Source organism: Petaurus breviceps, unplaced genomic scaffold (genome assembly GCF_028583685.1).
Source record: "Petaurus breviceps papuanus isolate PSGF00001 unplaced genomic scaffold, PetGlider_PUasm1.0 356, whole genome shotgun sequence".
Taxonomy (NCBI): domain Eukaryota; kingdom Metazoa; phylum Chordata; class Mammalia; order Diprotodontia; family Petauridae; genus Petaurus; species Petaurus breviceps.
The window spans coordinates 722,390-748,904 of record NW_027186290.1 but is presented as its reverse complement, the minus strand read 5'-3'; the positions used below and the strand labels follow the sequence as shown (position 1 = coordinate 748,904).

General features: G+C 48.7%; 2 protein-coding genes across 2 annotated transcripts in view; both read right to left on the bottom strand.

Annotated features, from left to right (window-relative positions):
- Nucleotides 1-26,515, bottom strand: part of LOC138168284 (zinc finger protein 420-like) — a 771,269-nt gene that overhangs the window by 669,014 nt on the left and 75,740 nt on the right. The window lies entirely within an intron of this gene.
- LOC138168302 (protein FAM228B-like) lies at nt 1,001-19,874 on the bottom strand. Its single transcript, XM_069097375.1, has 9 exons — nt 19,772-19,874; nt 8,507-8,575; nt 7,434-7,625; nt 4,630-4,710; nt 3,870-3,957; nt 3,169-3,304; nt 1,796-1,904; nt 1,340-1,496; nt 1,001-1,116 (listed from the first exon to the last, which is right to left on the bottom strand). The coding sequence occupies exons 1-9, from the start codon at nt 19,853-19,855 to the stop codon at nt 1,001-1,003; spliced, it is 1,032 nt and encodes a 343-aa protein (XP_068953476.1). The 5' UTR covers nt 19,856-19,874.

Here is a 26,515-nt window from a genome sequence, read left to right as displayed (position 1 = left end):
GGAGCACAGGAGGGCCGGCCCTTTCTCTTTGGGGTGGACCCAGTCCCTAGGGTCCAGTGTGTGGAGTGTGAGCTTGAGAGGCAGCTGACCAGCACCCTGATGTCTCTTCTGCCCCAGGAGTATTCATTCTTGCTGCCCTCCCCGCCTCAGCTTCCCCAGAGATAATGTGGCCTCTCTGCCCTGCCCCACCCCCCAGCTACCACACTCTTGGGATCCCCACCAAGTCCCAGAATCTGGAAGGGGCAACCCTCAGGGACCACCTGGCCTTGGTCAGAGCCTGGGGCCCTCATGCCAGCCCAGCTCAGCCCTTGGGCTCTTGGCTCTGCCCCGTCTCCTTGAGCCTTCTCCATGGTGACCGACCTACAGACCCTTTCCCAGCCTGGTAGCACTCTCTGGACACACCCCTTTGTCAGTGTCCTTCTTCAGCTGTGGTTCCCCCTCCAGAAGAGGCTTGAGGGACACTTCCCTCCCCAGAGCATGGGCTCTCCTCAGACAGCCTGAGATCACAATCATTGGGGGCTGCCACATCTTATTGTTGACTCACACCAAGCCTGTGGTCTCCTAAGACCCCTGGCTCTTTTCCAGACAAACTGTCCGAGCTTCCCCCTTCTCATCCTTGTGAAATTGGCTTTTCAAGCCCCAAGGTAGCACTTTACATTGATCTCTAGTGGGTTTCATCTTCTTACTTACCAGGGTCACTTTTCTCTGGGCATGGGGCAGGGCCTGGCCCAAGCTCCCCACTGCCAGGAGCCTAGAGTGTGTTGTAGAGACAAACAACTTGCTTTATTTGACTCCTCAGGCCACCCAGCACATTCTTCTCTGATTCTCCCAAAGCCACAGCCCCTCAGAACTTGGCCCTGGAGGTCTCTGAGCCCAGCAGCCAGGATGGAAGAGGCTTGCGGTCCCTTGGGTCAGAAATCCCATGGGGCTGGCTGGTGGGTCCACACGCCACCTTGCAGTCCATTCCCAAGCACAGCCCTTTTGGGTCTGCTTCTAAAGTTCAGCCCACGTTAGGAGGACCCCTCAGCACAGTGCTGAGGGCACCTACGTCGAGCTCCTCATGGTGTGTGCAAGGCCTGGCCAGTGCAGGACGTGTGTGCTGGCTTCTCCTGGTACCTGGGGCAGAGAGCGGAGGGATGCCCTGAGCCCCGAGCCCAAAGACCCCCGTCCATCCCACACACACACAGGGGCAGCCTCACTCCATCCCCTTGGCCAAGCAAATCCAGACTGGATGGCAGCCTCAGTGCAGAGGGGGGGTGCCCACAAGAGTAGCATTGGCCAGAGATGGCCTGTTCTCTTCTCGAGCAGGCATGGCCACTTGGGGACTGGGCTCACTTACATGCAGTGCAGCATCTGGCCGGCCGATTCGTGGACCTGAGCGATGCAGGGCGATGTGACCAGGCCTCGGCCGCCTTGCTGCTGGCCCTGGAGCTCCCCACCTCATGTTGGTCCGCCATACGCCAGGCTGGCAGCATCAGCCCAGAGATGCCCAGCGCCTGCCCAATGACCAGGGAACATTGACGGTGCATCCGTGGTCAGGGGTCCCAGAGCCCGTTGTCCTTGGGGCCTCAACCCCCCCCCCACCAGTTATTCATCCCTAAGCTACATGAAGGGGTGACTTCCCCACCGGAGACTGAGCTGCGTGAGGGCAGGCACTGTGCCTTAAAGAATGACATGCTTGGGACAGGTAGAGCCAGGGCCCAGGGGAGGGAGAAATGAGGAGTGAAGGGCCTGAGGTCTGACCTCCGGGCTGCTGGTGACCGCAGCCCTTGGGGCAGGAGCAGACCCCACTCACCGGGTCCAGCACCTTGTCTTGTACCTCCTCCAGCCTGAGCTTCAAGACTGAGAAGTACCTTATGCCAGGTGGTCGACAACTCCTGGCAGAGCCTGGCTTGTCTCTAACACTGAAGGAAACCCAGAAGAAAAGGGGCTCACCCTGCAGACATCGGCTGTGGCCGGGCAGAGCCAGAGAAGCCGCAGCTGGACCAGGAGGGCCAGGCAAGGGGCTGGACAGTGTCTGCTCTGACTCTGCCAGCTGTGCCAGCGAGCCCTGGGAGTCAGACAGCAGGATTTATTGTGGAGTCGTCTAAATAGTCCAAGTTCGACTGGAGCCTGAGGGTTATTCCCAACAAGGCCAGAAGTCTGGACTGTAACGGCTGGCCTCCCAAGTCAAGGCTGGGGCAGGATGCCAGGGGTGCGCAGGGAATGGTAGTGAGTCCACTGTAGCCGGGGCTGAGCAGGGGGAGGTCACATGGAGGAGGGGAGGTGGTAGGCAGGTCAGGACCAGGCTGTGGGAGGTCTTGAACGCCAGCCTGAGGATGGAGGTGATTGAGTGGGCACTTTTCTAAACAGGAAGTGATTAGGAGGGTGTCCAGGACTTCAGAGGAGTGGGAAGCACATCATGAGGGTGGCTTGGTTGTCATCTTTCTGGGCCCATCATTGCACCAACATAAGGAACTCCCAGGTGAAGAAACCTCTCCCCTACCACATTCAGCACCCCCTCTGCATCTTATAACCTCTGGATCACACCCTAGATTCCTGGGGGCCACAAGCCACTTAAAAACCCAGCCGTACTGATATGTGGCTCAACTCAGGAATGTTTGTGTCTCTTTGGGGCACCCTCAGGAGGGGGCCCGCTGGCCCAGAATCAGCATGTGTCAGAACTGGGGCTCCGACCCCACTTTCCCCAACTTTGAGGCTGGCACTCTCTCGATAAGTTTGTCCCAAATGGACAGGAGTGAAGCACAGTTACAAACAATTCTTTAAAAAATAAAATTAACTGGGAAAGATTCCTCCAAATCACTAATAAGGGGATTATCCATCTGACCAGGTCACACCCAGAGAATTAGAACAGTCAGCGAGATGGGCCTAGTCTGTGTTGGAGAGGGTATGGAAACAGGCCCGCTAATACATTGTTGGTGGAGCTGCAGAACCGTCCAATCATTGAGCTAAGTGGTTCAGAATGATGCTGCCATTAAAATGCCCGAGAGCAAAAGTAGGGAAAAGTGTCCATATTCCCTTAAATATTCATAGCAAGAACATCTACTGTAACTGAGGACTGACCCGGCCTTATCATCACTGAGTACACTCCGCCACGTCTTGGGCGCCTGCGCCCCACAGGCCTCGCGAAGGGCTGATCCCACACCTGAAAGGCGCTACCCAGCTTACCTGATCCTCGGGAGGTCCTTCCTTTGGGCCGGCCCCGAGTTTGGCCGTCGATCCTGCCGCGCAAAGGAGAACGGGGGCAGCGCCGAGAGCCTCTTGGTCTCCACTTCCTTGAATTCTTTCATGGTGTACCTTTTTCCTGCAGGCACAAGATTCACCCAGAATCCCCCAAATCTGAGAGCTGGGAGGGGCCTGGCAGCCCCAACCTGGGAGTAATCCGCCCATATGTAGACACACACACACTCACACACACAAACAGCGCCGGCCAGGTAACCCTCCAGGGCCCACGCTGGGACCGCTGTCAGGGTAAGGAGGGTTTTCCTGAAGGGCCTCTCGTCCAGCTCCGTCCCCGGCCCCGGCCCTGAGCGACGCCCACCAGTCCTGCCAATGAAACGAAGCCCCAGCTGGGGCAGGGCTCCGGAGGCCCGGGTCTTCTCGCCTTGGCGCGTCCGAATCTGTCCCTTGGGCATTCTCAGGCCAGACGATGCCTCTGGGAGGCGGAGTCCCCTTCTCCCAGACCTGGCCAGCCCGGTTCCCCTCGGGCCCTCCCCTGGCTGCCCGCTGTACACCCTCCACCCTTTCTATAAGCTCATTAGGTCTGGCCGGCTAATTGATGCCGTGAATGTTTCCTGAGGAACACGCAGCCCGTGCCTGGCACGTAGCAGGCTTAATGGGGAGGCAGCGGGCAGCGCAGCACCCAGTACCTGTCTCACATTGAAGGATCGTTCTGTTCTCCTCCGCTCTGTGTCGCTGGGCTTGTAACAGGGGATCACGGAACGGTGGGAGAGTAACCTGGAAGAAACGGGACCTGTGGAAGGCTTGGTGTGAAGAGAGACAGGGCTCCCTCCGGGGAACCAAGGAAGCTTCCTCCTCAGCCCACCCAAGTCTCAGGGCGAACCTCGGAAAACGCTGGGGGGAGGAGGAGGCTCCAGCTCGTGGCCAGTGGCCATCGGGCAAGGTGATAAAGGGTCCTCAGAGCCGACCCCTCTGGCCAAGGAGCCCCAGCTGGCTGCGCTGCCCCCTCTGCCCACGGGGGAAAGGCCCCTCTGCAGAAGAGAGCCCAGAATTCTGCAGGTGGGACCACAAGCAGACTGACTTGTGCAAAATCCTCATACCAAAATCTCATCTAGGGCAGCCTGGCCGGGCCTGAGGGTCCCTGCTCCTGGTCAGGGCCAATATGGCCGTGGCTTTTCTGTGGGGCCGCAGCCTCGGCCACGCCCTTCTGGGGGACATCCCACCGGCAGTTGGGCAAGGCTCCTCCGCCCCAGATTCTGATTCAAGTCCCAGCTGTCTACTGAGGCGTTCCAAGTGTCCCTTCGATTGCCCTAAGAATGGCACCCTTGGATCTTCCCAAGAAGAGAGAAGGAAAAGGAAGAGGACTGCCTCCAGACCTATCGCGCTTCTGGCTGTCCAGGGCTCAGGTGTTTCCAGCCCCTCTCTTAATCATCAGGGTCCCAGTCCCACCTTGAGATACTGTGGGTCCTTGCTCCTCATGTAAAAAGGGTCATAATCTTCAGGGTCATAGTGATCGATGAAAGCATTGCCCTGGGGGAAGGAAAAAGAAGCCTGTAAGCCCATGGAACCTGGAAAGAGAAGGAAGGGCCAAGACCCTTTGGTGCCCTCTTGCATCCTGGCATATGCTAAAAATGCTGACCATAGCAGAGGATGGAGCCGCCAGAGTTCCTCACTCAGAAATGCCCTTTCTGGGGTCGGAGCCCATGCCTACACCACATGGGTCCCAGGATAATCCAGTCCTAATCCTGCAGCGTCTATTGAGGGATACCTAGACAAATGTTGTCCAGACTTGGGGAGCCTGTTCTGTCCCCAAGGGGGGTTGAGGTGAGCTAAGGGCACCTAGCACCTGATGGGCAGGAGAGACCTTTCGGGGAAGGGACCCTGGGGCTTGGGGATGATGTTTGAGCTGGGACGGGTCTGGCCAGCTTGGCCAGAATACAGGAAGCATGGCACAAGATGATGGACAATAAGGCGGCGGTTCAGTCACGTTAGGGGAGGGCTCGAAGCACTGCGAGCCCCAGAAAGTTACTGGAGTTTGGGGGGGGGGGGTGTAACATGGTTAGACCTCCCCGGGAGGCAGACCTTCCAGGGGCTATTGTCCAGGCACGAGGGGATGGCTATGTCAGAGGAGAGGAGGGGGAAGGCCAGTCCATGGGTCCTATGGGAGAGGATGAGCTCCCAATCAGAGAAGACTCTCACCCTAATGCTCTTCCCAGTCATTCCCTGTTCCTTCCAGATGAAAATAGTAACTCCCCTGTTTGGCTTCCCAAGCCCTGCACCACTCCCCCAGCCACACTGCCCATTAGTTCCCCTCCCCCCAGCCTGATCAAAAGGATGGGTGAGGGAGAAGACCACCAATCAATTAGCATTTATTAAGTGCCTACTATATGCCAAACATTGTGTTAAGTACTGGGTATCCCTGGAAAGACAAGGTGTCCTTGTCCTCAAGGAGCTCACAGTCTAATGGGGAAGACAATATTCAAACGACTCTGTACAAAGTGTAGAGGGAGACATGGGAGGAGGAAGGCACTGAGATTAAGGAGGGTCAGAAAATGCTTCCTGTAGAAGCTGGGACTCTAGATGAGACCTGAAGGAAACCTGGGCGGTTAGCAGTTGGAAGAGAGGAGGGAGGCAGAGAACATGCTGGAGCAGAGAGATGGAGGGTCAGGTTCATGGGACAGCCAGAGGCCAGGGGCACTGGATGTGAGAGTGTGTGTGGAGCAAAGGCTAAGGAAGCTGGAGAGGTGGGAGGGGGCCTGGCCCTGAAAAACGGTGCCAGGCTGAGTGAGGAGGGGAAGGGAGTGCCTCGCTGCTCTCCAAGACCTGCCTGGAGTAAGGTGTGAACTCACCAAGGCTGCTGCCAGGCTGCCCGGCCCGTTCCCCACAGAGGCACTCTGATTTCCCTCTATCATCTGCTCTCTGAGAAGGCGGGTCTCTTGAGGGCACAGTCTTGTGCCTTTTCTTTGTTTCCGCAGGGCTTAACACAGTGTCTGGCACACAGGGAGTGATTAATAAAGGCTCGTTGATGGATCGATTGACTGAAAAGGTGGGGAGTTTCCATGACCACGACTTCCTGACATTTAAGGGGGGTGGAAGCAAGTGGGAATGTCCAGCCTGGGAAAAGGAAGGGGGAGAGAGGTGGGGAGTTGGGGCTGTCTTTTTTTTTTATTATTTTTATTTTTTAAATTAATTTGTTTACTTTCAGTTTATAGGATTCAATTCCACAATTCCTTGAGTTTCACATTTTGTACCCCTCCCTCCCCTTCCCCCCCCCCCATGGCGGCATATAGTCAAGTATAGGATCTGTAAATACTTTCACATTATACATTAGTCATGTTATAAAGATGGACTGTACCAGCTGGAATGAAAAATGGTCAAGAGGACATAAAACCAAACAAGAGAAGGAAGAAGATCAGGTATTTTGCTTCCATCTGGATATAAACTCAGTTCTTTCTAGTTCTTTCTCTGCATGTAGACATCTCTCTCCATCATGAGTCTTTTGGGATTGACTTATATCACTGCATTGCTGAGAAGAGTCCAGTCTATCACAGCTGGTCATCACACATATGTTGTGTCTGTGATTGTGTAGAAATTCCTCCTGGCTTCTCACTCAGCATCAGTTCTTTTAAGCCTCTCCAGGTAAATATGAAGCCCGTCTGTCCCTCGTTTCTTATAGCACAATAGTATTCCATAACATGCATATACCACAACTTGTTCAGCCATTCCCCAATGGATGGGCATCCCCTTAATTTCCAGTTCTTTGGAGGTGGGGCTGTCTTGAGGAGGGATTCTGCTTCTTCTCCTTGAGGCTAATGCCACCCAGAAGGACTGCCTCCAAGCAGAAGAGCCCGTCCAGGGCAGGGCTGATTGCGGGCAGGCTGGACAGCCAGCCATAGGGCCTGGCACATAGTAGGCACTTAATACGTGTTTACTGAATGAGTAATAGTGGGAGGAGGCTGCGAAGGGTCTCTGCCACCTTTCTTGGAGGCGACATCGTGCTGCTGAGGCAAATTGAGCTTGTGGGCCATTGAAACCTGAAGATCATTCTCAGAACAACTGCTGCCCTCTGCTGGGGAAGCTGATCTTTCCTACCTGAGAGCCAGCCTTGACACGCATACCTGTGGCCTGGGCCTGTCATCCTCTCCACCCCGCCCAGCGTCCTCCGCAGGCAGGATCTGTCTGGTCCGGGACCCCTCCGCTGCCCTCCCCGCCCCCCGGCCACCTCCCCGGCGCTCCTCAGGACTGCCCAATACCTTCTTGTTGCTGTATTGGATGTAGCGGTCATAGTCTCCTTGTTTCCTCTTTATGATAGAGCGCGGCGGGCTGACTTTCTCCCTAATCTTCTGCTTCAGAGGCTCTCCAACGTTGAGCGCCCACCTCCTGTACAGCAGCTCCCTTCTCCTGACGGTCAGCATCTCTTGGTAGTCCAGATACTTGTACATCCCCTAGGGGAGCCAGACACAAGATGCAGCTCAGCGGGCTCCCCGCCTCTCCTCCCGTCCCTAACTGGCTCCCAGGGGTGCCGCGATCACCCCTATCGCTGTGTCCCTCTTCCTCCCATCGCCTAGGAGGCATCTCCAAATGGATGTCCCCTGGCATTCCTCTCAGGAGGTGGCCAGCCCTCTACACTGCAGCCCACTTCCTGCTGGGAGAAGAACGTGTTTGGTACCAAGTGCTCTCCCTCTGCCACCAGTCTGGCTGACTGGTGTCAACCAATAATCACGAGAAGCAGCACCCAGGTGAGGGGCTCCTAAGCTGTAGCAGATGTCCCACTGTCTTTAGGGGAGGGCTGGAAGCGGACTGTGAGTGCAGGGCAGTGGGCTGGACATTCCTGGGGTGACTCTTTCCCTCTTCCTATGGAAAAGTATGGCAAGATCCAAACTGAGGCCTGGCTTCCCAGCAGCAAACTTCTCCATGTGCTTGCAAAGGGCGAAAGCCCCAGGGAAGCTTTCCCTGCCACCCTTGACTGCGGCCAGCCCAGGGGCTCAGCATGTCTGCTGCATGACACAAACACTTTGTCATCTCCTCTCTGTGGCTCTGGACATCCTGCTCCCCTGAATGGGACACCCTCCCCCATCACCATCTCCTAGAATCCCTAGCTTCCTTCCAAGCATGACTCAGGGGCTGCCTCAGTCTCCCAGAAGCCAGCACGGAATCACTGGACTTTTGTGAGAGCAGAGACTGCATTCAGACATGCCCAGCAGCCAGGAAAAGCTTTTGAGCTCCATGAAAGCTTTTGAGGTTGAATTTCCCAGGATGCCAGTATCCACAGTCCCTGTCTGGCAAGCAAGGAACCAGTAACATGGGTGCCCTGTGAGACACTCACCTTCACAATGAATTTTTCTCGGCATAAAATCAATTGGACAGCCGTGTCGATGTCATATTTGGCCAATGTCTAAAATGAAAGAAGTAAATTCTATTCAGGAATAAATCCTAAAGCCCTGACAAGCCCCAGGATCACCGATCGCGCGCGCGCGCGCGCGCACGCGCACACACACACACACACACACACACACACACACACAGCCAAGATCTATCATCCGTGGGACTCTGACTTCCTGAGATGCAAGGACTTAAAAGTTACGAGAGACACTTGGCTTGTCACCATCAAAGCTTTTGTTCTTTATCCCATGTAATGTATACACACTACACAAATTGTGAGGGAGACATTTCCAATTATGGGTGGAGTGTGTCACACTCTGAATAAACTACAGTAAAATCTGTCTCTGCCTCATGCTGACTGACCATAAGTAACTAGTAAATGGTCCAGAGAAAATTCCTGCAACAACTTTGGTGAGCCAGATGGGACAGCGCTGGCTTAGAAGCCCCATGCCCAAGATCTTTCCAGTGTGCATTCATTTGTGTTTACCTATCTGGAGTCTTCTAGAAAGTGAGAATGAGAAGGGCTGGGAAAGCTGCAGTCCCAACCACTCTGGGCTCTAAATGGAGAGATCTGCAGAGACAGGCCAGGGTTTTCATTCAAAATGCAAATACGGGGCAACTAGGTGGTGCAGTGAATAGAGCACCGGCTCTGGAGTGAGGAGGACCTGAGTTCAAATCCAGGCTCAGACACTTAACACTTACTAGCTGTGTGACCTTGGGCAAGTCACTTAATCCCAACTGCCTTGTCTTTCCCCCTCCAAAAAAGACAATTATGATTATAATAATAAAAAACAAAATGCAAATACTAGGGCTTGGATGAGGAACCCCATGTTTCACCAGGAGGGCCTCCTCTATTTCTAGGGCAATCCCAGGCTAGGACTAGGATTATTTTTTTCATGCTGTGCCCCTTCATCTTATTTCTTACAGGCAAGTGAGCCAGAGACTCATCTGTCTAATTATGTCTGTCACCTGACATTACTGTGTTGCCTTGGCCATCATCCCTGTCTAAATTCTTGAATTCTGTAGAGTGAGAATAGCCCTCAGTGAAATTCTGATATGACTCAAGTAGCCATTGTTATCCTTACCAAAATAGTAAGAAAATCTTGGGCATAATCCTAATTATTTGTCATGGTCACCACCTGAAACACTCTTCAGACTTTTTTTGTAGTTGTCAGTGATTACTATGGGATCTAATTAAGTTTGTTCCAGGTCAAAACCCTCTCAGGTGTCTGCTGGCAGACTGGGGAAAATAAATTCCAAGAAGGGCTGTCTGTCTAAATCTGTACTTGCTGAACTCTGTCAGTATGAATGGCCAATTGACATTTGTTTTACTGAACAGTCCTGGCCATCCTACAGCACCTTTAATTATGAAGCTTTACAAATGTTAAAGGATAAAAGAGGTTCAATTCCCAAAACAAATGAGTCATTGACTTATTTGGGTAAATCTTCTGATGCATAAATTTAGTCAACCAAATTTAGAAAAATGAATGAATCTTTCTCCTAGTGAAAAGAAAAGGCTCCATCAGAAGACATGTTGAAACTCTTTGTCACCTCCTCCCCTTTTCCCACCTTGTGCCCACCTTTTGTTTCAGACACTCCTTACTTGAGGATGAGGAAAACAGTATCCTATACCTGCCTCTGAGAGGAAGGAAAAATCTGTCTCTGAAATACTCGCACTTTTGTCTTCATTGAACAGGATGAGAAAAGCAAAAGCCAGGTAGAGACCCAGAGGCAGGAAGACCATTGGGCAGTACTGCTAAGTACAGTACTTGCTGCCTTGCAGCAAGACTGGCTGAGACCACCATTTTGCAGAAGGTGAAGGAAAGGAAGAATGTAAATCTCACTGGTGTCTGCCATTACTTCTAACAACCCAGGCACTCATGTCCATTCTGCCTCAAATAATCAGCCTTCCCAATAAACCCTCAGTAGAATTTATGATAAGAATAATATGTTGTCTGCCAAGGCTTAAAGATTTCAAAAGATATAGTATCACCTCCATGGGCCTGTTCTGATGAGGCTTGAGCTGCAGAAAGAGAGAGACGGGAGGGGGAGGAATTCATTCCCTGTTTGCAGAAACTTGTGACACTGCAAACTGCCTATAGGTTAAATTTGTAATAAGATTATGCTTGCGGTTCATTTCCAAAAGTATTATAAAAGTGAGGTTCGAATTCATTTGGAAATATCATAGTGGACTGAGGTGGGGCTGCAGCTCTCTAGGACTTTTAAAGTAGAAACTTTGTGAAATTCGAATGCAAATAGCTTTTAGCAGCCTCTATGCATTCTCTCCTTGCCCTGCAAAGTGACAGATTTGCTGTTTCAGTGTAGGGAAAGAAGGCAACTTAACCAGCTAGAAAATGCTCAGTCTTTAAACGGAACTGAAGCCCATTTGAAACTTTTACCTTCAGTTATGCCAAAAGTGGAAACATTTTAGGACGTTTCATTTTACTGCTGTCTTCTTCTGTGAGTGATTTCTGCTGTTATTGTTCACTCATGTTTGACTCTTTGTGACCCTATTTGGGGTTTTCTTGGCAGAGATACTAGAACAGTTTGCCATTTCCTTCTCCAGATCATTTCACAGATGAGGAAACTGAGGCAAACAGGGTTAAATGACTCACCCAGGGTCACACAGTAAGTGCTGAGGCTGGATCTGAACTCAAGGAAGATGAGTCTTCCTGACTCCAGGCCTGGTGCTGCACCACCTAGCTGCCCCATGAGGGATTTAGGAGAATTTAATTACATAGGTGGTATTAGAACCAAAATCACCTAAAAAGAATTGAACAGACTGTGTATTCGCAACCTCTTAAGAAACAGAACTGAAAAAGTTTTACCTGACAAACTGAGACAGGTACACCTTAAGTATCAAGACCAGGGAAAGTTTTTTTTTTAATTAACTGGTGCTGTATGAGCAAATATGTTCATTTTCGAAGTAGGAATGTGATGTAGTAAATATCAGCTAGATTTGTTGGTGGATTGGGAAGGTGATTGGGAAACAGAGAAGGGAGGGTTGAGGAGGCTGGAGTGAGAGAAAGTGACCAGTTAACTCAGAACACAGAAGCAGAGGCAGAAATTGGAAGCTTATAGGGCTTGAATACAAGTCCATAAGAAAAAAGGGGAAGAAGTTACAGGAAGTTGGGGACCTCTTTGCAGTGACACGGGGTGGACCTGCAAGGGCCACTGCAAATTAAGAGTTTGGATTTCTCAAAGGTTCTAGACTTCACAACCCATGAGTTTGGAGCTGGGGGGTCTTGATCTTTGCTAGCACTTCATATGTCCGTCATAGACCAACAAAGGCCCACATAAAAGCATAAGGAGGCTTTGGGTCCCATTGAGATAAGAGAAGACTAGGGAGATTTCCATGATTGTAAATGGACAACTCTGGAAAAGTGCTTGTTTCCTCCTCAGAAAGTTAAAGTCGTTTTGCAGATTTCTTATCATTTCCAACCTTTATTTTTTTTTTTTACTGATTTTTATATTCTTGTTGATGTAGAAAAGTAGCTGAAATCCAGTAACAAAGTTTAAAAGTGAGCAATTTTAAGTTTGGCTTTATTAAATCAATAAGAGGAAATCATTATTCACAGCATGGTTAAGTGTGGCCGCTCCCTTTGTAACTATAAGAGCAGCTGCATTATTACTATTCTCTACTGACCACTGTAGAAACTGGCATAGAATGCCCAAACTAGTAGATGAGTGAAATATGTTCTTCCCACATAAGATACTTCAGAAATGCATCCAACAGGATACAGGTTATTGGATGGATGATGAATTTTGTGTTTCGTGATCTAAATCCACGATATTGTTGCATATTAATATTATGCTTATCACTTTTTGAATTATAATTTTATGAAACTATTGTATAAGAAATGCTATTAATTTTAAAATGATAAATAGAATGTGATCGATATGTATCATTAAAAAAATGAGCTCCTCATGATGGCAGAGTAAAGGCAGGGACTCACCTGAGCTATGCCAAACTCCCCTCCAAAAAAACCTTGAAATAACACCTCAGATTAAATTCTACAGTGGCAGAACCAATGAAAGGATGGGGTGAGACCATTTTTCAGCCCAAGATAACTTAGAAGGTTGGCAGGAAGTCTGTCTCTCTGGGGTGAGAGTGGAGCACAGGCCATTCCTCGGGAAACCAGCTCTCAGTCCACAGATGGTAAGGGGTTGGAAAAACATTACAGGCAATCCTTGGCTGGCACTGGGTGTAGGACCCTGTTGAATTAACCATATACAGTTCTGGATTATGCTCCGAAGGTGAGGAGGAGGATTGGCAGGTGCAAAGTTCCTGATTACAAGTGCAAGGTAGAAAAGAATACTTGTGGTCACTCACTCACAAACCAAAACACAGACCAGGAAAGCAATGACCACATCTCTCCTTAGATCATACTATCTTGGAAGAACTGAAACTTACACACCTCCAGAAATAGCTCTGAAAATAGCAATAGAAAAACCTGAAGATTTGGACAGTCCTCCCTCCACCCTGAGAGCGAGTCCTACTTTAGCATAAAGTTAAAAGTAAAAAAAAAATAGATTGGAAAATGAGCAAACAAAGAAATTTGACCATAAAGAGTTACTGTTGTGACAGAGAAGATATCAGTGTCAAAACAGCTACATGCAAAGCCTCAAAGAAAAATGTAAATGTATCTCAAGCCTCAGTACCCCCCCCAAAAAAAGAATTCCTGAAAAAGCTCAAAAAGGATTTTAAAATCTAATAAGAGAAGAGGAGGAAAAACTGGGAAAATAAATTTAATGATGCAAGAAAATCATGAAAAAACAGTCAAATACTTGGTAAAGGAGATACAAGAAATACTGAAGAAAATAACACCTTAAAAACAGAATTTTTAAAAAGAATAGACTAAATGATAAAAAGAGATGCAACAATCCACTGAAGAGAAGAACTCTTTAAAAAGCAGAATTGGCCAAATGGGAAATATGTACAAAGATTCATTTAAAAAGAAAATTAGTTCTTTTTAAAAATCTGAATGTTGTGAAATTTGAGTTATTACTTATCGGGAACTTTTGTCTTTATGGTTAGAAGAACTTTCATATTTAATTGGGGATATATTGCTTTTTTTTTTTTAAGCAATCAGGGTTAAGTAACTTGCTCAAGGTTACACGGCCAGTTATTTCGGGTGTGGTGCTGAGTGTCTGAGCCCGGGATTCGATCTCCAGGTCTATCTCAACACTGGAACCGGTGCTCTTACTCGCTGTGCTGCCTGGCCGCCCCTGATATATTGCTTTTAAATGAATAATAATGACAATTACTTAGTTTGAGGAAAAGTACAAAAGACCTTGCAAATTCTCATTATCTGCAAAGTTCTGTAGTGATTTCCCAGGTCCTTTGAATCTTCAGCTTTGGCAAAATAATTAAGTCTTATTAGCTCTGTAAAAAAAAAGGAGCTACAAGAATTTATATGACTAGTAATAGCCTTGCAAATTCTAACACGGTAAATTGGTTTACTGAGGAACTAAAATCCCCTCCTCCCTCACAAACACTCAGCCAAAGTGAAGGATAGCTTTCAAGTTTAGTGTAGAAGTGATTTACATATATATATATTAAATAATATAATTATATTATATTATGAATTATTTAATTGATGATAATAAAATTTATGAAAACTGAATAAAATTACAGTTGGAATAGTATTATTGGAGTTACAACTTTGCACCAAATTAAGATCAAGAGACCCCAGTTTAAAAGATGTTTCTTGGGGCGGCTAGGTGGCACAGTGAATAGAACACCAGCCCTGGAGTGAGGAGGACCTGAATTCAATCTGGCCTCAGACACTTAACACAAAAACTAGCTGTGTGACCTAGGGCAAGTCACTTAACCCCAACTGCCCTCCAAGAAAAAAAAAAAGCAAAAACAAATTTCCTTCTTTTTGATTTAGGGATTGATATGCAATTCCTTGAGATATCCAAGCTAACAGAAGCCAGTGTCTTTCTGGGTTTTGAGTGACCTATCATACATTTAAATATGTGTAGAACCCAAGAATGTGATTAATTTTTAAATAATTTCATTCCAGAATGTTTTTTTATAGATGAATTTTTTTTCTTTTTTAGAAAGAACTTCTAAGTACTTGAGCATTGAGGATAACTTCTCATTATTCATTTTAAAATAAAATGTTCTTTGCAACAAGAAAACCAACTGCACCCTTTCCCAGATCATGTCTAGAGGAACATGCTGCATGAAATGGAACTTCCTGGCACTGCAATTTTATTTGCTCTGAGTTGTAAAACTGCTTGCATTATTGTTAATCCACTACTCCCACCATTTAAAGGAAATTCTATGAGCTGCTCAAAGACAGTGTGATCTGAAATACGCTACAGCTGGATGAGGATGATTGGGAAGATGGATTTATGGAGGTAATGGCAAAAGCCTTTTGACTCATCTTCTCTACTGAGCTATTTCCTTTCTGAAGAGAAAAGTTTCCCATCTGATTTATTGTAAGCTTGGCTATGATATTCTGTGAATAATGTGAAACTCTGTTGCATTATTGACTATTTGAAGAGTTTTCTAAGACTTTTCACCTGAAATCAAACAGCACTAAGGGAGCTTTGTCCTGTTATATCTATGGTATATAAGGTATATAGGATGTTCTGGGAGTGCTAGCCCCTCTGGTGTGAACGCTTCCTGAGCTGTTTTCAAGTCTGCTCATCAGGTGTCCACCCGAACCAATTCTCACCTATGACTCCAAAGAAGTTGTGGCCTCTTGTAGCCATACCCAAGTTAAATAGTCTCAGACCCAGTGGTGAGTGGGGGGTGGGGGAGGGAGTCTCTACACAAGCATGGGAAGACTTGTCCTAGTAAAATGGGTGAAAAACGCTTCCAATGGTCATGAAGGTGACTAAAGTAGGCACTATGGTATTTCTTAGAGCTGGGTCAGAAATGGAAGGCACCAAGGTCATCTGCTGCATCCCAGATCATCACCAGTCATCCTGACCTTTGTCCTGCCATTGGACTTTGATAACTCCAGAGGACAGCATGAGGCTGAGGACTTTGTACAGGTCTGCCTCACTTATTTATTCAATTATTTATTTATTTATTTATATATATATATATATATATGTATCTATCTATCTATTTTGGAGGGGGAAGGCAGAGCAATTGGGATTAAGTGACTTGCCCAAGGTCACACAGCTAGTAAGTGTTAAGTGTCTGCAGTTGGATTTGAACTCAGGTCCTCCTGACTCCAGGACCAGTGCTCTATTCACTGCACCACCTAGCCACCCCACATCTGCCTCACTTAAATCCAATTCACTTGCAAGTCAAGACATCACCCTGTGATGTTAATCAGTTCTTTTCAAAAATGAAGAACAACCTATGATCTAGCAGTCTGTGACTTCAGGTTTGGGTTTGATGGGACAGTCTTGAATTGGTGACAACCATGTCCCTCCTTTCTTTTTACATGGTAGAACTACAAAGGTTTTTTTTAAATGAACCTTAGTGTTGTGTGTGTTGCAGCAAGCACCCCAGCATGCCCAGGATGGCTGCTAGCACAGATTCCTTGATCTGCTTTTCTAAAGGAAAGCAACTCAAAAAGGGTTTAACAATCTTACTTTAGTCAAACATATATCATTTACCTAGTTCAGGGGAAAAAGTTAGCACCCTGAACTTCATAGAAGATACAAACAGAAGTTACAAACAGACAAAAATACAGAGAAACAGACCGACAGGTCTTCTAACTGTCTCACCATTACATCCATACAGTGTTAGTTACCAGAGAGAGAAGCACCAACATCTGGGTTTTCAAAGCCAGGGGGCTCAATGGCTGCCCAGAGTCTCATCTGGCCAAATCCCACAACTCTTCCCAAAGCAAGCCCCAAAGCAAAACCTCACCTCACAGTATATATATATACCCTTCTTCAGGGTCAGAGAACATCACAACCCTCGTGATCCACTGTCCAAACAAAGTAACAAGGTGTAGGCATTCCTGAAAAACAAGCCTCCCACCATAGGCTTCATGTGACCACATTCAACTTATTAGGAGGCAGAGTATATTTTCATATCAGGGAAGGTCCTCAAATGTATGTGTGTGTGTGTGTGTGTGTGTGTGTGTGTGTATTGTTTGAGTTAGTGTTCTCTCTCCTTTCTCTGTCCTCTCTCTCCTCTCTCCTGTTTCTCTTTCTGTCTGTGTCTATCTCTGTGTGTGTGATATTAAGAAGCAAAAGGGCTAATTTTGCAAGGCTTCTCCTTAAGATTCTGACTTTTGCCTAATTTTATCCCCATAAACCTCTATAACCATGTTTGGACTTAGCTGCTTATTTTGCTGAACAAACAACTGACTTGCTGTATTGTGAATCTTAAATTTAGATTAGATGATCCAAGAGAACGGTTTTATTTAGGACAAAAAAAATGAATTTTTAAAGTATATTTTTAAGAGCTAAGAGCGATCTGTTTAAAATGGACATAACTGCATTTTCTTCTGTATTTGCCATTTTGCTTGTCGTGACCCTGCACAAACTGCAGAACCAGCTGCCACAGTTGGTTTCCTTCAGACTTCTTGCTTTAATTGGTACAAAAACCCCTCAATTCTACCAAAGGAAGACGCCAACAGCCTAAGGAATGTTCTCCTTCCTTACCCTGCCTGACAGGTTATGTACGGTTCCTTTTGACTTACTGTACCTGGCTAAACAACAAAGACACATCCTTTCTTTATCCCCTGTAGCTAGTGATATACATTCTCTTTAATGACAACAGCCTTTTTTCCTTTATGTAATCATTCTATTTTCCTTCATATAATACTAGAATAAGACATCACCTTTTTATTTTGTCTCATATAATGTATAAATACTATGAGCTGACCTGTGAATGCTGCACATTTCCATTTACTGATGATGGAATGTGTCACACTCTGAGTGAATTAATGGCAGTAAAAGGTCTCTGGCTCATGATGGTTCTTTTGTGGTGGCAAAGAACTGGAAATCGAGGAGATGCCCATCAATTGGGGAATGGTTGAACAGCTGTAGCATATGATTGGTGTGGAATACTACTGTGCTACACGAAAGGATGAGCAGGATGCTCTCAGAAAAACCTGGGAAGACTTACATGAACTGATGCAAAGTGAAGTGAGCAGAAGCAGGAAAGCATTGTACACAGTAACAGCAACATTGTAACAATGATCAATTATGAAAGACTTAGCTACTCTGACCAATACAATGATCCAAGACAATTCCAAAGGACTCACTATGAAAAATGCTCCTACATCTAGGGAGAAAATAAGTATGGATTGAATCGAACTTTCATTCACCTTATTTTTCTTGCTATTTTGCAACGCAGAAACATATGGAAATATGTTTTACATGACGTCACATGCATAATGGATTCCTCGGTTGGTTGTTGTCCTTCGTTCTCAAAGAGACCAGAATGATATCACTATGCTGGGGTCAAGGCACAGGGTGTCTGACTGTGGAGAATCAGACCAGTATAACTCTGAAGGTCCTGCCACAGGTCAGGCACAAACAGTCCACATGAACGTTTGGAGTGGAGATGGCTCTGCATTTGCACATCTCACATTTCTTTTGAGCTACTGCTCAGAGCCTTCCGAACACTGCGCTAGCTCTGGCCATGCATGGGGCTGCTGCCACAGGACTTTGAGGTAGATAAAAGTAGTGAAGTGATATGGGTGGTGTCTTTTGATTCATGCGTAAATTGGATTTGAGTGAGGCAGAGCTGCATGATGTCATCAGCCTCACTCTTTCTTCCAGAGCTGTCATAATCCAGTGGCAGGACAGAGTCCGGATGACTGCTGATATTAAAGACACCTTTGACATCTAACCGAGCTCTAAATGCTCCACAGTGCTTGCTTCAGCTTCCTTCATGGCCATGAGAAAAAAATGTTCTCATCCGCCTATTCTGCTGAAGGAAGTCTCCACATACTTGGGGGTACATATACCCCTAAGTCCCCATTGGGTCTGAGGTCCACTCCTTACCCTCAACCCCATTTAGCTCATCTGCCAAAACAGGCTACCAGGGTGTGGCCACAGGTGAGAGTTGAGTGACAGGTGGACACCAAAGGTGGATAAGCAACCCTCACACTAGAGGTGCTGGTCCTCTCTGAATGCCCCTACCCATCCATATAATGGATATCATATTGCTTACCTTCTTGAGCTATGGGTGAGGGCTGGGAGAGAATATGGAAGGAAAAAATAATTTTTAAATGAATGTTAAAAGTGAATACATGAAAGTTCCTCTGCTGCCACCACCCCAAAAGCTCATGTTGCATGACCCCAGGAACATGATTTGGAATTCCCAGCGATAATATGCTGGAATGGTTGAGGACAGAGACACAAAGACATGTTTGTGCATGTCTGAAAGAGGGGGCTTTCCCCAATGGATCCTTTTAGTTTCATTTTCAAAGAAAGTATCATCAATACATGAAGAAGATGGACAGCTTCAGAGTCCTGAAGACACCCATCAGACCCAAAGAGGTTCCATGTTTTCTCAGGGATTCTCCTTCCCTTTATAGGCAGAACATAGTCTCAGGAAGCACAGAGACTTGCCCAGGGACCCTCGGTAAGTCAAGGGTAGGTCCCAGATTTCAGTTTTTTCTCCCAAGCCAGGTTATTGGTAGTAGCTTTTATTCAATCCTGTGTTTATTCTGGTCTCCTATATGAGGCTCATTCATCAATGCTGAGTTTGGACAAAAATACAAAAGCTGTAAATAGTGTGAGTGAGGAGGAACCACTGAGCTGCCGTGGTTTCTCATCTTGACACCCGGCTGACCCTAGAAGTTTTTGCCCAACATAACCAAATTCAGGCAAGTGCTGCCAGGCTAGAAAGCCTCCCAGGAGGGCCTCTCAAGTCCTGAGCCTGTCTCTGAGGAGCCATACAACTGGTCCCTGGTGCCTGCTCCCTCGGCCAGGACCACTCATGAAAGAAAGACAAACACAAACTCACCCTTGGTTGCCATGTCCTGTGGAGGGCTTTCAGAGCAATAGGCAGCTGCTAGACTTTGTGAGGAGGAAGGGGACCTGCTCAGATCAGCCCTTATAGGCAGGCTGGATTGGGGAGGGAAGAGATTGGAAGGAGAGTCTAATTCTGGAATCATGGCAAAGGTCCCAATGTGAGGAGAGGGTAAAGGTGGGAAAGGTCTGCTTCCCAAACAAATTCCCTCCATCCTCTGCACCTCCAGTAGCCCAAGAAGGAGGTCTTCACCAATCTCATTTGCTAAAGAAGCATCTTTCTGGGATTGTCTGTCCCTACCTCCAGGAAAGCCATTGACTTTGGTTCCGGCCAGTCTTTGATGCAGAATTTGGAAAGATGAGAGGTGCAGGAAGGTCTTTCCATGGTCCTCACCACAAGCAAAGTTTCTAGAAAGGGCCAGAACAATGTGTGTCAGAGGCTTGTACTTCAAGTCACCATCAACCCATCCTGATCCCCTTCACATCTGATTAACTATGGGATATGTGCCATAGCAGTAATTACAATGGTCTCTTTTAGGGGGTTATGGGCAGCCCTGAGAGCAGAGAAGGGATTGTCTCCATTTTACAGAAGGGGAAAATGATGTCTAAAAACTTGGAATCACTTGCTCAGAATCACATTATTAAGTTTTATGTCAGAGTTTATTCCCATATACCAACTGTAGCAAGGGGTTCTTGTTGGAGACAACTCTCCTGGAAATTCCCATAGACTAGGGAACGTTCTTGGTGGACACCAGAGTCAGTTCCCAAAGTGCTTGCTTTCTCAATTACAAGACATTAAGTATCTAAGGCAAACAATGTCAGTGGCTTACCTGGTAAGAGTCCCTAGAGACAATGTCCTTTCTGAAGAGTCTTCAGAGTGTGAGAGCCCCAAATTTGTTCCCAAGAGATCCAACTTTGCTGATGAGAGGAGGATTCATTGGGAGCTGACCCATGTCACCCAGGACAGCTCCCTCCCCATCCGCAGATCAAGTCTCACTGGGGATGAGAGTCCTCTATTGTAGAATAATGTTAGGAGGATACTTTAGTCTGGAGTCCTTTCCAGAATTACCTGGGAGAGGAAATCAGTATCCTAGTCCAAAACCCTTTTAAGCATACTTTCTTAAAATGGGGTCAAAGTTGAGGGAAGAACTCAGTTCTCCATGATGAGTGGGTGTTTAGGGCAGCCAGTAGACAAAGAGAAAGTGGGAAAGAGTGGCCCATGAAATCAGATTGTGGTGGCAAGCCAACTAAGAGAAGGAAGAATCTCTGATTAATTCAAGTTAACCAAAGTGACTCTTGAGTTCCTCTTGGATGAGGCTGAAAGTATTCTTGGAGAGAGTGATTAAAAAAGGATAGATTGATGTAATGTTAAGGGAATTTGAAGATCTTGCCTGCTTTGAACTGTGGCCCAGCCCACAGCTGGGACGCATGGAGCCCATGGTGAGAGGAGCTTTCTGAATGGGTGGAGCAGGAAGAAAGACTGAGGGAGAGTTGAGAGAGAGTGAGAGAGATGAGGAGAGCAAGGCAGAGCTGAGGTAAAGCAGTGCAGGTGAGTGAGAAAGGGAGGAATTTTGCCTAGAGGAGCTTGTTTGTGGGGAGGCCTAAAGGAGGGAAGGCTTGGGGATGGTGGCGCTCCCTGGATTGGTGATGTGTATAAACTTCTTTGTCACCATGGTGGAATTGGCTTTCTGGTAACTGAATACGTATCTTAGTTTCATCTTTGAGGAAGAGAGTTTGTTACATTTTGTGATTCAACCCTGAAAATACATCTGCACATTCACAAAAATTGCTACGAGTATCGCATTGAGGATATAATTGACTTTAAGAAAATGATTCTCCAGGAGGGACCAAAAGTTAGGTCACTATTGTCCTGTTACCTGGAAGTTGTTCCTAGGTGTAATGGAAATGCAAATCTGAAGATCTTCCCTGCCCCTGGGACCTTTGATAGGCTTAAGAGACTCTGAGAACCTTCCTTGATTTGGAAATATACTCTGCCTCCTAATAGGCTGAATGTGGTCACATGGAGCCTGTGGCAGGAGGCTTGGTTTTCAGGAATGCCCACAGGTTGATGCTGTGTGATTGGGCAGTGGGTCAAGAGGGTGGTTACATTCTCTGACCCAGTAAAAGGGTATATAATCCCTGATGGGAGGCTTTGCTTTGGGGCTCACTTTGAGAAGTGTTCTGTGATTTGATCAGATGAGACTCTGGGAAGTCGTTGCTGAGAGCCCCCCGGCATTGAAAAACCCAGATGTTGATTTGGTATGGATGTAATGGTTGGACAGTTTGGAAGCCTGTCTACTTTATCTGTTTCTCTGTCTTGATAATTCTGTCTGTATACTATGAAGTTCGGGGTGCTGACCTTTTTCCCTGAACTAGGTAAATGATACATATTTGACTGATTAAAGTAAGCTTGTAACCCATTTTTAGTTGCTTTCCTTTAACAAAGCAGATCCAAGAATCTGTGTTGGCAGCCACCCTGGGACGCTGGGGTGCTTGCTGCTACATTATGTTTTACATAATGGAAAAAATTTCATCTTTTGTTTGGGAATACTATAAACTGTAACTCATAGTTGGCTGGTTCTCAAAAGCAGGATAGATTTTAATTTTCTCTCTCTCCGAACAGATTTAGCATGTGTGCTCTGCCCTCTCTTTCCCAGAGCAAGGGTCTGGTTCTGTCTCCCCCTCGGGATTCTAGGAGAACCCCAAGGGGCTTCTCAAATGCTCTCAGCTCCAACCCACACAAGGTGTGTTCCCCTCACTGTTATCCAGTAGCTCCCCGGTTATGTTTCATCAATTAGATCTTACAAAGGGATATTTACTTCAAAGATACAGCAAGAACAAAAGTTCCAACACTTTCAGGGTGCACTTTCTACTTGACCACTTGGTTCCTGGAGAGAAGAGGCTCTGACCCATCTTGGTTCCTACATGTCCAAATTCAGCCTTGTGGCCAGATGAGCCTTCACCTCGGCCACCACTAGACGTTTGGATTTGGTCCCAAAGATGAGTCCTGGGCTCTCAGAGGGAGGCAGGCAGGTGACAAAGCTCCCAGACTCATCTCCCCCTGAATGAAAGGACCAGGCCTGTCTATATGGAGCATGTGTTTGCCTCAGGAGGAGAGGGTCTACCAGGCAGTCAGTAAATCAGGACCAGTTCCAAGGTGTCTATACTCACTCCACAGTTTGTCCCAGGCCCTTCTATCCCACATGGGCTCTTTCAAAGACAGGCTCCCAATCCTGTTCCAAACATGTGTAATGGAAATGCAGATTTAAAGATCTTCCCTGCCCCTAGGCTAACGTGCACCTGGAGCCTGGGGTGGGAGGCTTGTTTTTCAGTAGATACTTCTTGATTGGCCAGTGAGTCAATAAGGTTGTTACATTCTCTGAGCCAGGAGAAGGCTATATAAGCCCTGATGTGTAGCTTTGTTTTGGGACTCACTTTGAGAAGTATTCTGTGATTTGATCTGAGTTCTGGGAAGCCGTTGTTGAGAGTCCCCCGGCTTTGAAAAACCCAGAATGTGGAAACCCAGATGTTGACTGGGTATGGATGTAATGGTTGGACAGTTTGGAAATCTGTCTACTTGATGTTTCTGTCTTGATAATTATGCCTGTATACTTTGAGGTTCGGGGTGCTGACCTTTTCTCCTGAACAAGGTAAACGATATATGTCTGACTGATTAAAGTAAGCTTGTTAACCCATTTCGAGTTGCTTTCCTTTAACAAAGCAGATCCAAGAACCTGTATGGGCAGCAAACCCTGAGGACAAGCTTGGGGTGCTTGCTGCTACAACATGTCGGTCCTCTGCTGTGCAGAGGTGCTGAGATTGGGAAGCGCTTAGCTAATTAAGTGTTTCTGGAAGGCTGATACTCCAGGTCGATATTGTTCTTCCCTAGGAAGCAGCAGGCAGGAGCGCCAGGCACAAAGAGGTCCTGTGGGGACAGGAGGTAGCTGTCACTCATCCACTCCTGCCCAGTTCAGAATCATGCCCTAGATTGGCAGAACCCCTGTCCAGAAGTGCAGAAAGCTTGGGTAGAAGGCTAAATATGCCCCCCCCCACCCCATCCCAGAGCCAGTTAGCTGAGCTTATAAGGGGTTAATGCACCCCAAGATTATGCATCTGGAGCTAAAAGATTGAAGCTTCCTTGAAGGAAGGACTGTCTCTTGCCTTTTTTTTTTTGTATCCCAAGTGCTTAGCACAGTGAGTGGCATGCAGCAGGTGCTTAATAAATGCTTACTGATGGACTGGAACAGAACTTCAAAAAAATCATTTTTTCAAAAACCTGCTAAAATTAACTGGCAAGAAAACAAATTGGTGAAATTAGCCATGACATTGTAAGAGGAGGGAGAGGAATTAAGTGTGGATCTTGGACAAAAGGAAAGGGAGCAGGAATCAGGCTAGCCACAAGCAGAAAGTGAGGCTAGACTGAGAATCTTATGACACTGGGGGCATGTCTGAGCTGCTGTTGTCCAGACCCCAAGCACAGAGTGTCTGTGCCCATTCCTCCAAGAGAAGATAGAGTGGTACCCAACAAGGTCAGCAGCTCTTCAGTGAGAGGACGAGCAAGCATCAAATGGCAAGGAGGAAATCTGACCTTGTTATAAGCCTGGAGAATGGAAGGACACACAAAGTAAGAAGAGAGAGAGGAAGGGAGGAAGGAAGAAAGGGAGGGAGGGAGGAAGGAAGGAAAGAAGGTAAGAAAGAAGGAAGGAAGGAGGGAGAGAGGGAGGGAAGGAAGGAAAGAAGGAAGGAAGGAAGAAGGGAGAGAGGGAAGGAAGGAAAGAAGGAAGGAAGGAAGGAAGGAAGGAAGGAAGGAAGGAAGGAAGGAAGGAAGGAAGGAAGGAAGGAAGGAAAAGATGTGACTTCCTGAAGGAAAAGGAGAGGGTGATAAAATATGGCCCAAGAGGGAAATTATTGGGAAGGGGGAGAAGAAGGGAAAGCACTAGCGAGGATGGTGGTGACCTACAGAGTATCAGGCCACTCTTTGTTGACCCAATAATAGCAACAACCAAGTCTGTTGTTTTCCTGGGCCAGCCATTTGAGACCAAACTGATGGGATCCTAGCCGCTGCCCGGACCCAAACGTCTCAACTTCCTCGCATGCCTCATTGGCTCACTAGAACAGCAGATGTGTCAGCCACATCCATCCAGTCTTCTGCAGGACCACAACGGGCAGCCAGCCCACAGAATCGCAGCCCAGGCAGCCGCCTGTGGTGCCCCGAGGTCGCAGAGAGGCTCATTACAGCGTCATCGTCCCGCTCGAATGCCCCCCGGGGGCCTCGCACTATCCAGGCTGGGCCCCGGCTATATCTTAGCGTTCTTCTATCGCATCTTTTGCCTTTCTCTGGTACGCGCTGCTGAAAAGTGAACTCCCACTAAAGGCCTTTGCTCGGGTGGGCGCAGGTCGGACGAAGCTGGACAGAACGCAGTCTTTGAGCGCCGGTGCCAGGCCCAGTGAAGGCCTGAGGCGGATGCACGAGGTCCTCCGTCCGCTCCCAGCAGCACGAGCTGCGTCTTGTCCCTCTGCCTTTGGGCGTCTGCGCTGCAGGCGGCTAATAAACGCTCCATGACAGACGGCGAAGAAGGCTGGGGAGAACGGCCAGGTCTTTCTAATTAAAGGCCGACCTCGGTGGGGGCTCCCAGGGCGCGGGGCGATGGCCGCGGCCCCGCCGGCGCAGGCGCTGGGAACCTGCCCGCAGGCCACTCTTCTCTCCCTGGCCAGGAGCCCCAGCCCGGTCCACTCTGTCCCTTGGAGGGGAGCCGTGCAGGGGGGTGAGCAGAGGCCACGCCCTGGAGGAAGAGGCGCGGCCCTTCCCCATCTCAGGCCCCCCACGGAGGGGGTGGGGACGGCGCCCGGTCCAGACTCCAGCCGGCAGGCCCCGGGGCGCTAGAGACCTTGGAAGGAGGAGCCGGGTGTAGAGCTCCCAGACAACGCTGACTGGGCAATGACGTCAAATACAAAGCGGGAGGGGGGGGGGGGGGGGGGGGGGTGATGGGGGGAGCGCCGGCGTCGCCCTCGTGACGTTCGAGTTAGACCCACGTGGAAGCTCTGGGCTCGAGGCGGGGGGGGGGGGGGTTCTGACCAATCAGAGCAGACAGGGCCCGGGGGCGTGGCTGGGGTGGAGTCTGTGGATCACGTGTATTGTCTAACCGGCTCAGAGCCTCATTAGTGACGATGTATGATGATGAGGAGACGGGTCCAGGAGGGACCCGCCGCTCCCCCCTCTGGGGGCGTGTCCCCACCAGAGTCCCGGATGAAAGGGGCTGGGCTTTTCTCTGCCCCTCCCAGGGGCGGGAGCCTCCATCTGTTATTGCCGGCTAACGTCATCACGTCACCAGCACATTCCCGTGACGCCCCCTCCCCCCAGAGGAGGCGAAGGCGGAGTCTGCGCTGCGGGGACGGGGGGAGGGGCGGGAGAGGGCCACCAGCCTGGGGGGGGGGCCCCCCCCCCCCCTCCCCCCTGCACCTCCACTTTTGCCCCTCCCCTCCCCCTCCTCCCTTCGCCTCGAGCCCAGAGCTTCCACGTGGGTCTAACTCGAACGTCACGAGGGCGACGCCGGCGCTAACGGCCGCTTGGTGACGCCACGGCGCGCTGACGGACGGGGGCGGGTCTCCCTTACCGCCCTGGGGGAGCGGGGGGGGGGGCCTGAGGGAAGGGGAAGGGCTAGGAGACCCCGCCCCACCCAGGCCCGTCCTCCGCTTATAACCCGCCCCTCCAAGGAGCTCACCTGCACTACCCCGCCCCCTCCGCTCCGGTCCCGCCTCTTCCGGAGCCCCAGCCAGACGGGCACGCGGGTTGGGCCGGAAGTGATGTCACCAAGGTTCGGAAGGACGCCCCAGACTTCGGCCCCGCCCTCTGGCCTGGACTATACCTGGTGGGGGCCCTCCCCAGCCTCCTCCAAAGGGCGTGATTCCCTCTAATGGAAGTCCTGAAAAAGCGGTCAGGCAGTCGACAAGGATTAGGCGCCTGCTGTGTGCCCTGCCCCAGAGGAGCTCCCAAAGGCCCCCGGAAGAGGAAGCTCAAAAGGCGCCCAGCAGCCTCCCCCCCCCC

Coding starts and splice junctions, on each gene's coding strand:
- LOC138168302 (XM_069097375.1), bottom strand. CDS start 19,855: ATGGAAAGACCTTCCTGCACCTCTCATCTTTCCAAATTCTGCATCAAA. Junction 7,626..8,506: donor GAGAAAAATTCATTGTGAAG/GTGAGTGTCTCA, acceptor TGGCTCCCCTAG/GGGATGTACAAGTATCTGGA. Junction 3,305..3,869: donor GATCCTTCAATGTGAGACAG/GTACTGGGTGCT, acceptor TTGTGCCTGCAG/GAAAAAGGTACACCATGAAA.